The sequence below is a fragment of the Dipteris shenzhenensis genome, chromosome 25, assembly GCF_047967505.1.
Source record: "Dipteris shenzhenensis isolate YYH24624 ecotype China chromosome 25, Dip_SZ_1.0, whole genome shotgun sequence".
Lineage (NCBI taxonomy): Eukaryota > Viridiplantae > Streptophyta > Polypodiopsida > Gleicheniales > Dipteridaceae > Dipteris > Dipteris shenzhenensis.
In genome coordinates, this window is record NC_141620.1 from 228,302 (window position 1) to 242,591 (window position 14,290).

The 14,290-nt window shown below is 42.3% G+C and overlaps 1 protein-coding gene across 1 annotated transcript in view; it reads left to right on the forward strand.

Annotated features, from left to right (window-relative positions):
* Positions 1-8,848: 8,848 nt before the first annotated feature.
* LOC147885271 (uncharacterized) overlaps positions 8,849-14,290 on the forward strand; it is a 36,154-nt gene continuing 30,712 nt past the window's right edge. Inside the window, exons 1-2 of the mRNA XM_087396730.1 lie at positions 8,849-9,166; positions 9,651-9,812. Coding sequence (XP_087252856.1) covers positions 8,939-9,166; positions 9,651-9,812 — 390 coding nt within the window. The 5' untranslated portion in view covers positions 8,849-8,938. The remainder of the gene's footprint in view (positions 9,167-9,650; positions 9,813-14,290) is intronic.

A 14,290-nucleotide genomic window follows, 5' to 3' on the forward strand; every position in this document is an offset into this window, starting at 1 on the left:
GCTTCATAGACACCTCACTCGTCGCAGTGTGTTTACTTGTCTGGAGCATTGTGGCAACTATCTAGCTGGTTCTTGTCATGAGGAAGTCACTTACAGAAGTCGTGAAGGATTTTTGACTCAGAGAATATTCTAGTGGATAGTTTGGAAGAGGAAGGCTCTTACAACTTTTACCCCACAAAGCTTTAGCTCTAGTGCATTTGAAGGTATAGGATCCGAGGATGAGTATTATTCTTTATAGATCAATGACATGTATATTTGTAAAGCAATGTAATTTCTAGCATATTAGACTTTTGAAATATGTCATGCCATGGTCCTTTTATTTGCATTGGATGCATAGGTCCATATTGTAATGGTTTTGAGACATTATTGTATTTTATGTGGATTTTGTATTCTAAGTAAAGGTTTTCATGCCTGTTTTTTGAAAAACCATTGCCGAAATTTTTTCAAAAAAAGATGAAGTTAAAGGTTTTGGCTCACTCGAATAAAGGTTTTCCATTCTTTCTATATGTGATTTAAAAAGTGGGTGAAAAGTCTCGTTTGGATAATAATGAGTAGAACATGCTATTAGGTGCAACAAGTTAAGATAATAAAAGTTATTTTTTGATAAAAATACAAAGGGCACTGGAAGGTAAAATCTTTAAGACTTTGAGAATATAGAAAATCGGAAGATATTTTGTGATATAGTGGAGGCCCTTTTTAATTTATAAGCATGATGTTTGAAAAATGTATGAATTCTATAAGTTTTTAGTTTTTGACTACGCAAAATATAGCTTTTTTCTAAAAAAGTTATAATTTTAATGAATTTTTGAGGGAATCTTAAAACGGGTACTAATGTTACGTACCTAAAATAGATGTTACACTGTTAATGATGGTAGTATGTTGGAATGGTTGAGACCTTTAATGGTTAGGAGCCATCCCCCTAGTCACAATAGGGATGGAGGCCTTTAATGATTAAGTTGGATTGTGGTGGGAGATGGACATTATACATCCTCTATGGATTGTGGAGAATGGTAGAAATGATATTCTGGGTGTAATGATGGGCATGGAATTGACACTTCCATTAGCACTCCCCATAAAATGTATGATATACCCTTGAAACTGATTCGGAATCTTACCCCCTTAAATGAATGATGGATGTGGGGAGATGGATAGTATAACCCAAAGACACTTTAGGTGACTAAAACCTCGGGGTGTGATAGCTCTATGCCTACTGAGGGTTCTGATTAATCAGGCTAAATGGCCTTCCCTCGACCGTATCATTGCACAAAAGGGAAAGGAAAGGATGGAGCAGATTACCCATATTACTGGGGACAAAACACTAAAGGAATTTGGACGATCAATTGATGGCACAAGATAGGAATTTGAAATTTCCTAACGTGCCCATATGGAGAATTAATTGTAGTAAGAGGTACGTCTCCCCTTCCCCTCCAACTTTGGGAATGGAGTCTTATTCTACATTTCTGGATGCCTTCCCTGAACTTGAGGGACCCTTTAGATGTGATGGGCCTAAGTACATCCCTACCAACAATGGTTGCTCCAATTCACATCGTGAGGAGCCCTCCTCCCCCAGATCGAGGCATTTGGACAAGCTAGAGTTCACGAGACGAAGCATGGGGCTAGTGGAGATCTCTGAAGAATGGAGCCCATCCCCAAGAACCAAGTTTTGAGGACCTCAACTTCCATGATTCACTGTTGGAATATAGCGTTTTGCTTTGTTGTAAATTTAACAAATTTAAGTACTAAGAACCACTAGGCTGGTCAATAACAATGTCTATTTAACCATGCTGATTCAGGACAATCACATAACTAGTGATTGAGCTGGAGCAGCCACAGTTGCATGATGTTCCAACCATCGGGCTGGTTTAGTAAAACAACAATATATTGCTGTTAATTTCTACTCAACCATGCCACCGGGCTGGACAACAACTAATGTCTATTCAACCATGCTAGTTCAGGACAATCACATAATTGGCAATTGAGCTGAACCAGCCTACGATTGCATCATGTTCCAACCACCGGGCTAGTTTAGGACAATCACATTTAGTCCAATCCTGGTTTAAGAAATGAAACAAGTAAACTATCCCAAAGCTCAATCACAAACAACCACCGTGCTGGTTTAGGCACCACTGACCTGCGTCATGTGTATCATGTGCTCCTCAAACACCTTGCGTCCCATCTGCTTCTTACAGATGTCCTGTATATTTGGAGAAACTCTTGTATTTTCATGCCAAAACGTCATCACTATAGTAATGACCTCTGCACTAAGGCTATCTCTCTTTTTCTTACGTTTTGTTGAAGCTTACAAACTTCTCAGATCGGAATGATTGTGCATTGCTTATGCTCTACGTTCAAGTGTTGGAGCCATGTTGGTCCTTCTGATTGAAAACATCTTTGACATTGTGTGCCCAAGCCATTTCTTCTTTGTTTCAAGGGACACCAACATAGCTAATGTCGCCCTCTTTGCATCTAGTTGATCTAAGTTGTGCACCCCTTTCACTTTCTATAGGCCATTTCTTAGGTTAGAGAGCATCGCCTCTTGATCGTGCATCTCCCAAGGTGTTGGTAGGGTTGTTACTCTACAAACTTTAGGGTGCAAGGCTAAATCTTGTGAAGACTCGAGACTTGGTAATCACCTAAATGGCCTGATGTTGTTGCCTCAAATGCTCCCACCAATCGTGACAGCACAACTCGTGTTCTTCGCTCCGATGGCAATGATCGAATGCGTGCATTTGCAAACTACTTCTAGCTCCTGCTCTGCAAGGAGTCTTCTTTCTTCTCGTTGTTTCTCCCTTTGCAGATGTTGCAAAAGTCTCTTTTGTTCTTGCCGATTTGATACCATGCCATTGTCTATTATATGTCTACCTAAGACTTGATCCTCTAATTCATCTTATTTCTCAATAGTATTGGGTGATACATGATCTCCATCTTCTTTCCCAATGTCGTGATCTCCACCTTGCTCCATTATAATGTCATTATATGAAATTTCTTCTTTGCTACATATCATGATCTTCATCTTCTTCCCTAGATCCATTAGGATTGACTAAATCTAGATCGAAACGATTTGGATGGAAGACCACCTATGTTTAAGATGCAAAGCAATTTTATTAATTTATGCTTAATCATATATGAACATGTACAAATTATTTAAAAATGAAGGCATTAGGTTAATTAATTCATTAGTATGTACTTGCTCACAATGCAAAAGTATCACTTTCATCGATCTAGAGTTTGGTGGAGTCTATGGCAAAGAGACCACTACTATCTATTCTGACCGTAGCGTTGGGACCGTTGTAGATAATTCTAAACCAAATCACATCAAGAATGAAAATACTAAATCATCTAATATCAATTTCATAGATTTTGCGTATCGTCATACAATAATCTAATTGTGAGGAGAGAAGATTGGTATCAAAACAATTGCTCGGCTATCTTATATGAAGTTGGCCATGACTCTACAATCATATGTGACTCTCTTTAAATCGATGCATTCCACACAAAAAATGCCGTCCATATGACCATAATGCATTGTACTTTTTGTACTACAAAAGAACATCGTTAAAACAATGAGGATGCATGTGATCATGAATATATTAATTGAGTCAAAAGGTAAGAAGCTTACATGTACTGTACATCCTTGTGCAAACTCTCACTCTCACTCAGTTACTATCTCCCCATCATCTTTGGCTTTACGAAGAGCCTGTTGTAGCCAATCCATTGACATGTCTTTGGGGAGAAGAGCAAGATCCCATGGACATAGTTGTGCTTGCTTGTGCATGACTCTAAATCTGCCCTCGCATTTACTCTTTTTGCTTTAGCCTCTTTATATCTCTAAATCCACTTTTGCATCTCCTTGCTATTGAGGATACAAAATTGTTGAATTTATCCCTTTGTTCTTGGCTAATCTTTCTTTCAATCCCTTTTCCTTAGGGAACCTCGGTGACGATACGATCATTGTTCTGGTTATGCCAAGCATGTGGCATATCGAGATCCATGGATGCAATAAACTCCGTGATATATACTATTGACACAAGCTAGCCTGAAGTTTTCAAAAACTGTTCAAGGGAAAACATCCAATGGCTATGAATGGTTCCTACAATGGTGACCTCATCAACTATGTGTACAAGCAAATGCACCTCAATTGTCATAATGCTTGAGTCAAAGTGCTTCTCAAGCAAGCACACAGCTTTGATGGAGTCCACCCTAGCCTTCTCAATGCTCAATACTGAGATCTCTTTTTTACAGATCCACCTATTTCACGTGCCCCTATAAGATTCACAATTTTATAGTAATCATTCATAATTGAATGAAATATAGTCAACGTGATATGATAGTAGTAAGCATACCTCACAATGCCACTAATCTTGTAGAGAGCTATTCTAACATATTTTGATACGTATCCTTTCATTGTAATTGGGAGGGTAAACTATCCAAGCAAAAAAGGAATTATAACAATGCATCACAATCATAGCTATACTAAGCATGAGGGCAATCATAGTTCTAGTAAGCATTCAAGCATGTAGAATACCTGTAAGAACTTGTGCCAATCATGGGAATTGAGGCCAGTAAGCTTATTGTCCTTTGAAAATGCTCCTTTCAAGTAATGCATGTGTCACGTAAGTGTCCGAAAAGAGGCAATGTCTACCTTGACCATTCCCTCCTCTCTCTTGGAAAGAATTCTTGGTGCTTTTAGGAGGACCAATTTTGGACCACACATTCGGGGCCACAAGTCATGCATCTTATCCATGGCTTGCAAGTCTTCTCACACTCCTCTTATGTCTTTGTCAACCAACCAAGTGTACCCAGATATAAGCCCCCACATTCTTGAAGATATGTTTGGGATCCAAGAGATTATTAATTTGCAACTGACCCCAATATGGAAGCTCGTGAAATATTGATAGCCTCTTCATACCATGAGGAGGCTCCTCTCCATTATCCCTCCACCAAGAGGCAATCTAGTCACTTGCCTTCAAAGAGAGTGATGGTGGATCACGTTGACCTTCACACATAGGATGGTCAAGTAGAAGGTAGCGAGCATGACCATAAACCATAATCCTCACATGTTTGGAGGGTTGTGCAAGTGCATTCAAAATGCCACCACAAATAGGATAAGAATGGTACCCACTTGTAGTGTCCTACATGCAAACATAAAAAGGTCATTATAAGCCATGCATAGACCACATCACAAAGCATACCTCTAAAAATATAAAAGACACATATGCCTCTCCATAGGATCTGGAGCTCCTCTATCAAAAGTGCCATGTACACATCCATATTCTTAGCCTTGTACTTCCCTAACACAAGTAGAGCAGGCATGACGTGTCCCTTGTTTATTGTTAGCCATGGTGGGATATTGTAATTCACCACCAAGATGTCGAGTGTAACTCGAAAGGGTTCACGACATCTATTGCAAGCCCAAGATGTAAGTTGTGTGGCTCCCTTGCAAAGCAACCACATGCTGTCTATATGCTTCTAAGTAGCATCCTTAGAGTGTCATCAGTGGACCAGTGTGTAGTGAATCAACTCCGCTATGGAATGTTGTGCCCCACACTCTAGACAACTAAACAAATGCCCATGCTCATTACAAAAGAGAATACAATCATTAAGATAAGCATGGATAGTGTCATAATGCATCCCAACCATTGACAACTTCTTTTTCTCTTTGTTTCTTGATGTGGGCATGGTATTTGAGGCAGGCAACATCTTCTAGGGCAACCTATTGCAATTGACATATGCAAGGAACTTCAAGAACAAGACTAATAACTCTTAAAACAATCAAGATCCAAACATCAGTCGATATAGATTATGCACTAACCTCCTTAAGGCCAAGTCACTTGTGTTTGACCAACCATACTTTGCTTGCAAATTCAAGATCGAGAGGCAAGCTGAAGTTTTGATATCTGAGCACCATATAGAATAGTGTTAATTGCAACTCCCATACCACCGTCTCAAACTCGGACATCACGGGTACATGTGACATCGTTGCCTCTAAAAATAGAATCCATCATGTCCACCATACCTCCTCCTCATCTTGCACATCAAGGAGACTATGCTCATTCTCCAAGTGTGCATGTGCACGTGCTCCCTCATTGCCCTCCTCATCCTGTATAATGGTTTTGTGTAAATACAAGGTTAGTGTGTGCAATACACATGCAATATTAATCATGAACTCAAATATCATAGACTTACTGATGATCCACTAACATCGCCAACAATCGGTACTTTTGATCACTCTCCATATACTTGCACGTGGCGTATGAAAATACCGTACTGATGTCAAACTTCTCGCTTGCAACATGTGCAAGGATAACACGACAACCTCTCCTTAAGCCACTATGTGCTCCTAGGCATTGGCCCCTCATCCGATGAGCTTTCACTCATCCTCTCCATTTGCACATCTCCAAAACCACAACACAAAACAAAGTCAAGACCCAAAAAATTCAAAAATCACTCAAGCACCCATCAAATTTAGGAAAATCCCCTGTTTTGTTAGAATATACTAACTTTATACCCTGCTTTCATAGGTATATACAAAACCCCCTTCGTAGTCTATTTTCATCTGTATATACTGATGTCATATCCTATTTTTGTTAGTATAATCGACAACATAAGTACTATCACGCTGGTCAGGAATCCCATTTACCATGCAAGGACAAAACAACATCTAGGGAGAAAGTGATAAGTGGGAAAATTTACTTGAGCCTCGGTATATGCCAATATTGTGCTTTTAAAACTGTTAGTATAAATTGATGGAACCTTGGCAAAAAAAGCAAAAAAAAGTCACACGCTTCCTCTCCTGCGATGCCTCACTCTATTTTCATCATTTCACCCTCCATTGAGACAGGTTGCCCTTCATTTTCCATCCCCCTTGCAATCCCTACAAGCAAAGCTCTGTCCCCAACTCCCACTTCTCCATCCTCTCCACAAATCTGCCTCTCCACATCTAGGTCTTGCAGCAAACTTCTTCCTCCCTTTCCTTCAAGGTACGTGTTTATCTTCTCTTTCTTTCATTTCTGAGTTCATGGTTTCTATGTTATTCTTTTGCTATGTCTTCCCTCTACTTTTCCTCAAGTTTTCCTGTAGTTTTTCGCTTCTCTTTTTCCTCTAAGAAGAACCATAAGGAATAGCAAGATGTGCCAAAGAACCATACCTCTTGTTTTGGTTGTTTACTTTCTCTTTTGCTCTATATTCTTGCTTGTAGTAGACTTTCCCTTGCAAGGTCGCTCCATTCCCTCACTTTTTGCTCCCACTACATCTTGGTTCACCCGCATTTAAAAAAAAAAATGATGTGCTTGCTTTGTTTTATAGGGGAGCCTGTTAAAACCGCAATTTTCTTGTGCTCTGAGGTCATCTCTTGTTCTTGAGCTCTAAGTAAGGAGCTTCTATTTTTCTCTCATCTTATTTTATTTTTATGTTGCAATGGCCATTCACTAGCACTATAAGCGCTAGCAAATGGGATGGGCATAGGAAACCCTTATCTCCCTTAACTATCGCTCCCTCTCACTCTTCCTCTCTTTCTCTCTCACTCTCTCTTTATCTCCCTCTTTCTCTCTTTTCCTCTCTCTCTCTCTCTCTCTTCCTCTGTTCCTCTTTCTTTCTTTCTCTCTCCCTCTTTCACTCTGTCTCTTTTTCTCTCTCCCTTTTCTCTCTTCCTCATCTCTTTCTCTCTTCCTCATTCTCTATTTCTCTCTTTTCCTCTCTTTTCTCTCTTTCGCTCTTTTCTTTTTCTCTCTTCCTCTCTTGCCTCTTCTCTTCCCTTCCCTTCCTCTCTCTTTTCCTCTTTCTCTCTTCCCCTTCTTTCTCTTTCCTCTCTTCCTCTTTCTCACTTTCTCACTCTTCCTCTCTTTATGTCTTCCTCTCTTTTCACTCTTTCTCTTTCTCACTTTCTCTCTTTTCCTCCCTTTCCGTCTTCCTCTCTTTTCTCTCTTTCTCTTTCTCTCTTTCTCTTTCTCACTTTCTCTCTTTTCCTCTCTTTCTCTTTCTCTCTCCCTCTCTTTTCTCTCTTCCTCTTTAAATCTTTTTCTCTTTCAATCTTCTCTTCTACTCCTTCTTCTCTTCTCTTCTCTTACTTCACTTCTTTCCTTCTCTTTTTCTCTTCCTCTTTCTCTTTTCCTCTCTTTCTCTCTTCCTCTCTTTTCTCTCTCTCTTGCACTCTATTTCTTCCTCTCTTCCCTTCCCTTCCTCTCTCTATTTAGCTTTCTTTGTTCCTCTCTTTTCCTCTCTTTTCTCTCTACTTCTTTCTCACTTTCTCACTTTCTCTCTTCCTCTCTTTTGTCTCTTTCTCTCTTCCTCTTTCTCACTTTCTCCCTTTCTCTATTTTCTCCTATTTCTCTCTTTCAATCTTTCTCTCTGTCTCTCTTTTCCTCTCTTTCTCTCTTTCTCTCTTCCTCTCTTTTCTCTCTTCCTCTTTCTCTATTTCCTTTCTCTCTCTCTTCCTCTCTCTCTCTTCCTCGCTTCCCAATTGGGATGTGGCTCCATTTGTAGTTCGGATGGTGGATCATTGGAGAGTTTAGCCTATGCAGGTTGACAATCACGATGGTGGATTTTAGATTTGTCATTGGAGTGGTACATATTGCAGGTTGACGATCACAATGGTGGATTTCACATTTGTCATTGGAGTACATAACTTTATAAGCATGCGCAGGGCAGGGCAGCATAAGCATTGGATTTCATGTTTGTCATTGGATTTCACATTTGTCATTTGTGATACTCTCTATAAGCATTGCGCAGGGCGGTGCAGAATTATCTCAAGGAGATGAACCATCACGTGCCTCCCTTAATTTGCACAATTTATCCCTTCCCTTCCGCCCATCTTCTAGTTCACTAACTAATAGCATTTTTGACCCTATTGGAGTGGGAAAAACATGTTTGGCTCCCAAAAATCGTACCATGGCCTTATTAGATGTGAGTGGCACCCTAGCAACAAATAACTTTTGAGGAAATGAGGATGGGGTTGCCAGTACGTGAGAATCCATCATCTTCATCAGATGATGCTGCGGCTGCCGCAGCTTTCTCCAATGGCAACGTCCCTTCGTCTCTCAGTCCCTCGTCGCCCCAACACATCTTCGTGTATGGCAGCTCTAGGCCCGATTTGCCCGGTGCAGCTCCTCTCCCTGGCGTTCAAACCAAGAGGGCTTGGCTTCTTGGAAGTCGTCTTTACTCATATACTGTTCGTAATATCATCTCATCCTTCTTCTCTGTAGTTGTCAAAAGGTGTAAGCAGATACTCTAGGAGCCGTACCGCACCTAAGGACTCCTTAAGGATGAATGGCTTGCAAATAGGGATGCAAGTTAGAGCCTCATAACAGTTTGATTAATGCCTTGAATCTTGATACGGTCCTTTCACATGAGGGCTCTTCCACAAGTTTGCTCGAGCGTCCTTTATGGAGAGCATGTGTCATTCTGCACTCCACAAAATATGCATATAGTGCTTACACGAACGTACATGTCCTGCTGTGCCTTCGTTTCTGTCATCAATGGCAACAACGTGCCAATTGGGCCTAGAATTATCTAATACTGTTGAGACTCATTACCTTCTCGTAGTGTCCCCAATGCTTATGCACGCTGTTTTCTTGGTTCCCACGTGGACAGACATTCCTTGACATCCATGACGTTTGTTATATTCTAAAAGATATAATTTTATTTCTGAATAGAGAGATGGAGTTCAACGTGCAGCAGTCCGGCTCGAGGAATCAGGTCATGCAGTATTGGGTTACACAGTGTCTCTGAATAGCTGGACTGGTTTTGGAAGGCTGCTGGATACCTTTGAAAGGAGGGAATTCTCCCCGGAACACTATGAACGGGACATCGTGGAGGTAAATAATTTTTAATTCCAGACATGGGATGAACTTTTTTTGACAGATTTTCTGCTGTTAACAGACAGACCAACGTAACAAAATTTTACGAGACTCGAGTCACAGCAGTGCCAGTGCATGTGTTCCATGCAGGTCTCACATGTTAACTGACTCCTAGGCTTGTCAAAGCCATAACAGAAGTGGATATGCTACTGAGATTTCTAACAGCCGTAACACAGGCGTACCAAGTATTGAACGTTGACGGTCAAAGCCAGTGCGAACATATATTAGCAGAAGCGCTTCTTTTTAATAACACTGCTTTTAAACGCACATCCCATAAGGATAATCATATGGCAATTTAAATTTCAATTGTTGCTAGCAACGTGACACATATTGTCTCTAAGGTTTTTTGTTAATTGGAAAGGGTACGCGCATATATCATTTTATTCAGTGCTTGTGTGAAGCCTGCAGCTTGCTCTTTTGGGATTCTAACGTAAGAAACACCTTCATTATTAGATACCTCAGTATCTCTGGAATGCAACGATCAAAACTCAGTATGAAGGCCTTTGTATAAATGGATGCTCATGTGTGTGTGGGTGTGTGCACATGTTTCAAAACATATGTTTATGCAATGGTTTGGCATTGATGACGTTGTTGGGGAAGTCATAGTAGCTACTTCCCATTGCTGTCTTAGCGACACTTGAATAAGGAATCAGTCTTAAACACCCCATCTGGATCTCAGGGCCATTCAGCCTTATGTAAAGCCCCCTTTGGGGGGAGCAGTCAAGGTATTCCAGGAAGCCAAGGGTGCAGACCGCAGAGGGCTCCTCCTTGGCACATCAATGCTGAGAACAACATTCCAGGCAGCAAAGGCAGAGAATCACTGGACCGGATCAGAATTCAGAAGTGCACCTGGGCACTATAGAAGACGGAGACAAGTTCCCACTCGGTGCAATGGAGGCATCAGCACCAGCAGCAGACCTTGGCCTGCGTGGGAGCTCATACAGCAAGCAGACCATCGTTGATCATACAGCCAATCACTAATTTCCCCAATCAGTCAGAGGGTAGTAAAAATCCTTTGAATAAGGGTACACAACCTATCCCTAGTGCACAAGTTTTGCTGATTTATCTACACTCTAGTACAAAGAAGTAGAAGTCTTTCATGAGGATGAAGCACATCCTTGCCTTATTATGTTGGACCATGTTTAAGCTCCCATGATATATTGCAGATGCATGGAGTCCTTAATGAGAGTTATGATGGATGATGGTGCCACTTTTGAACGTCTCTCTCATTAAGAAGTGTAAGTTTCATGAGAGTTCTATTGCTGATAAGCATGTCTCATTGGCCAAAGATTGAGACAAGAAAGTTTGGGACACATTGCGAACAATGTAAATTTGAAAGTCAAGGGTATAGGAACACTCTTGATTTTCGGACTAAGCATCTTGATATGACTGTTGTGGTCATGGGTAGAAAACATCTTTATGGGTTTGGTTAGGTTAAATAACTCCATTGCTTTTCAGAAGGATGGACATCGATCCACCTTCAAGGTGAGCATGATATATCTGTTATTCCTCTAATTAGTTTTGTGTAGTTGGAGCAATTGATCCAGCACTACAATTCCTAGGTATTACTTTGTGGTTTTAGCTTTGTTGGTAGAGGTAGAATTTTGGTTGTCTGAATTTATTGATGTTTTTGTTACCCACATGTTTTGCCCCCCCCCATTTATGAGGAGAAGGGCAAGGGGCTTAGGCAGTTAGAAGGAGGAGTGATTGAGAGGGGGTCGCCGACGGGTCAAAGTCAATGGTTGGTGGCCAAGGCAAAGTCAATGGTCGGTGGTCAATGGCCGATGGCCAAGGTCAATGGCTGGTGGTCAAGGTCAATGGCCGGTGGCCAATGTCAATGGTCGGTGGTCAAGGTCAATGGTCGGTGGCCAATGTCAATGGTTGGTGGTCAAGGTCAATGGTTAGTGGTCAATCCACCACCCCTTTGTGGCCTCTCCCCTCTATCATATAAAGCCCCCTTCCCCCTCACTATCATACAGCATTCAAGCCTTCAGCCTCTCAGCATTGAAGCTAATCCATCATCGCGCACTTAGTAGGGAGAAGGCGACTTGTCTAGCCCACCGTTGGTGGAAGAAGATTGCAGCAACTGCTGCCCTTTGTAGCTGCTCCTCTTGCAGCCTTTTGCCCTTCATTCTAGAAGGAAAAACTTAATCAGTTTTGCCATCTCCTTTGTTACTTTGTTGCTGCACTTTTGTTGAGTTGTTTTCCAGCAAGTATTCATCTCTTTTGCTTCCGCTGTACCGTGATTTCTAACTTGGTATCAGAGCCCATGTTCTAGGGCTCACCTAGGAGCTTGAAGGAAGGGACTTCCACGCGAGAATCTTCGTCGAAGACGGTCTCAGTTCAAGTATTACTTGCTGCCCTTGCTGTCTGAACAGTAAGGAGGAAGAATTCTGTTTCTAGACATGTCGATAAAAGCCTCATCCTTGACAGTCCCCTTGTTAAGCCAGGCAATCTCCAATTCTAGAGGACAGGATAATCAAAGGTCAAACTGGCGCAAAGGTCCGATCACTTACATGTAAAAACACCACAGGTGACTCTCCGTCAGGACAAAATTCCACAACCAAAGTCCTGTCAAACAGCCCCGGATCGGAGGCAAAATCCACAACCAAAGCCCTGTCAAAGATCCCCGGTTCGGAGGTCAAAAAAAAGGCTCCTTGCTGGCCGACCAGATTGACCTGGTCGGTCAATCTGACCAGGTCGGTCAGATCTGGGTCAACCAGCTGGCCGACCAGCTGGTTGACCGACTAGCCCCTTCCTATTTAAAGGGGGGGGGGCCTAGGTATTCTTTATCACTTCAAGCTCCAGAGGTACCTGCACACCCTGAGCCTCTTCTGCCCCCTGGCTGCCTCCGCTGCTGCCTCCACTTCTGCCTCCTGGCTGCCTCCTCTGCTGCCTCAATTTCTGCCTCCTGGCTGCCTCCTCTGCTGCCTCCTCTTCTGCCCTTCTTTCTGCTCCAGATCTGCTCTTCTTTCTGCCCCAGATCTGCCCTCCTTTCTGCTTCAGATCTGCCCTCCTTTCTGCTCCAGATCTGCCTTCCTTTCTGCTTCAGATCTGCCCCAACTTCTGCTTCAGATCTGCCCCCAACTTCTGCTTCAGATCTGCCCCCAACTTCTGCTCCAGATCTGCCCCAACTTCTGCTCCAGATTATGTTCTTTCTATTCCAAATCTGCAGCAACTCTTGCATCAGTTTGCTGTCTCAGATTTGGTTCAGTTCCAACTTGTGGAGCTAGTGCAGAAGTCCACTACAGTTGTCTTCCCTGGAGGATTGACGTTTGCTTCCTCCAGAGCTTCTCTCTCATATCTTCTCCTGTACTGAGTTGCATTTGTGATATATATTTCTTCTTCAGCCATTATTAGTCTTCAGTATTGTTTTATTGTCTCCAAGTATTTTCTTTATATGGTATCAGAGCCAGGTGTGCCAATCGACACCTGAGCCTTGATCTGGAAAGCTTGGAAGATAAATCATCACCTGAAGATGTCTTCTCCCTCTTCCCCGAAGCGATCTCAGCCTGAATCGACCTCTATTCAACCACCACCTTCGTCATATGTCGAGAGAGAGTCTGCAAGGATTGAAAGTGATGAATACCTCTCCAAACTCTTTAAAGAATTTGCTGAATTCCAGAAATGGAAGGAACTTGAAGCGGGTACCCGCACACCTCGTGCCTCTACCTCTCCACGGTTCTCTCCGATACGTCAACAAGGACCTCTATTCAACTCAGAAGAAGCTGAGCAACATCTCAAGTTCGGTGCCGACGAAGAACAAGTATACCCTGACGAAAGAGGACAGGCCGGCATGAGAACATTGGGTTATTCGACTGTGCCTATCCCACAAGAATCAGTGCAAGGTATGTTGCCCTATTCCCTTAGTGCAACTCCATCTGTTATGCAAGGCATAGGAACGAGTAATCACGAGGACACAGATCCATACATGCATGTGAACATGCGCAGACGAGAAAGGAGAAATGCGTCTGACAATGAGTTTGCTTTCGGTTCACATTCTTCCCTCCCTCCCATCCCTCTCATATCTTCCGCTGCCATCTTTCCTCCAGTGGCTTCTCATCCTCCTCCTTCTCCCATGCCACTGGATTCCTATAGTTTATTTCCCTCTATCTCTCCCGCTGCCTCTTTTTCACCTCTCATGTCATATCCCGCCTCTCATATTCATCCCTCCGCCTCAGGACCTTTTCCAAATTCTTTTATTCCTCCGGTGGTGCCGCCTCTCCCTTCTTCTCACTCTACTTTTGTTCTAAATTCTCTTCTGCCTCCACCGGTTGCTTCTCCCTATCATTCTCTTTCTTCCCCTCACCCTGTCTCTGCAACAGCCAAACATGCTTTCACTGATATGACTCGTTTTAACGGGTCTAATTATACCACATGGTCAAATCTCATGTGCCATGTGCTTGATTCTCAAGGCCTATGGGAACTCGTTTAAG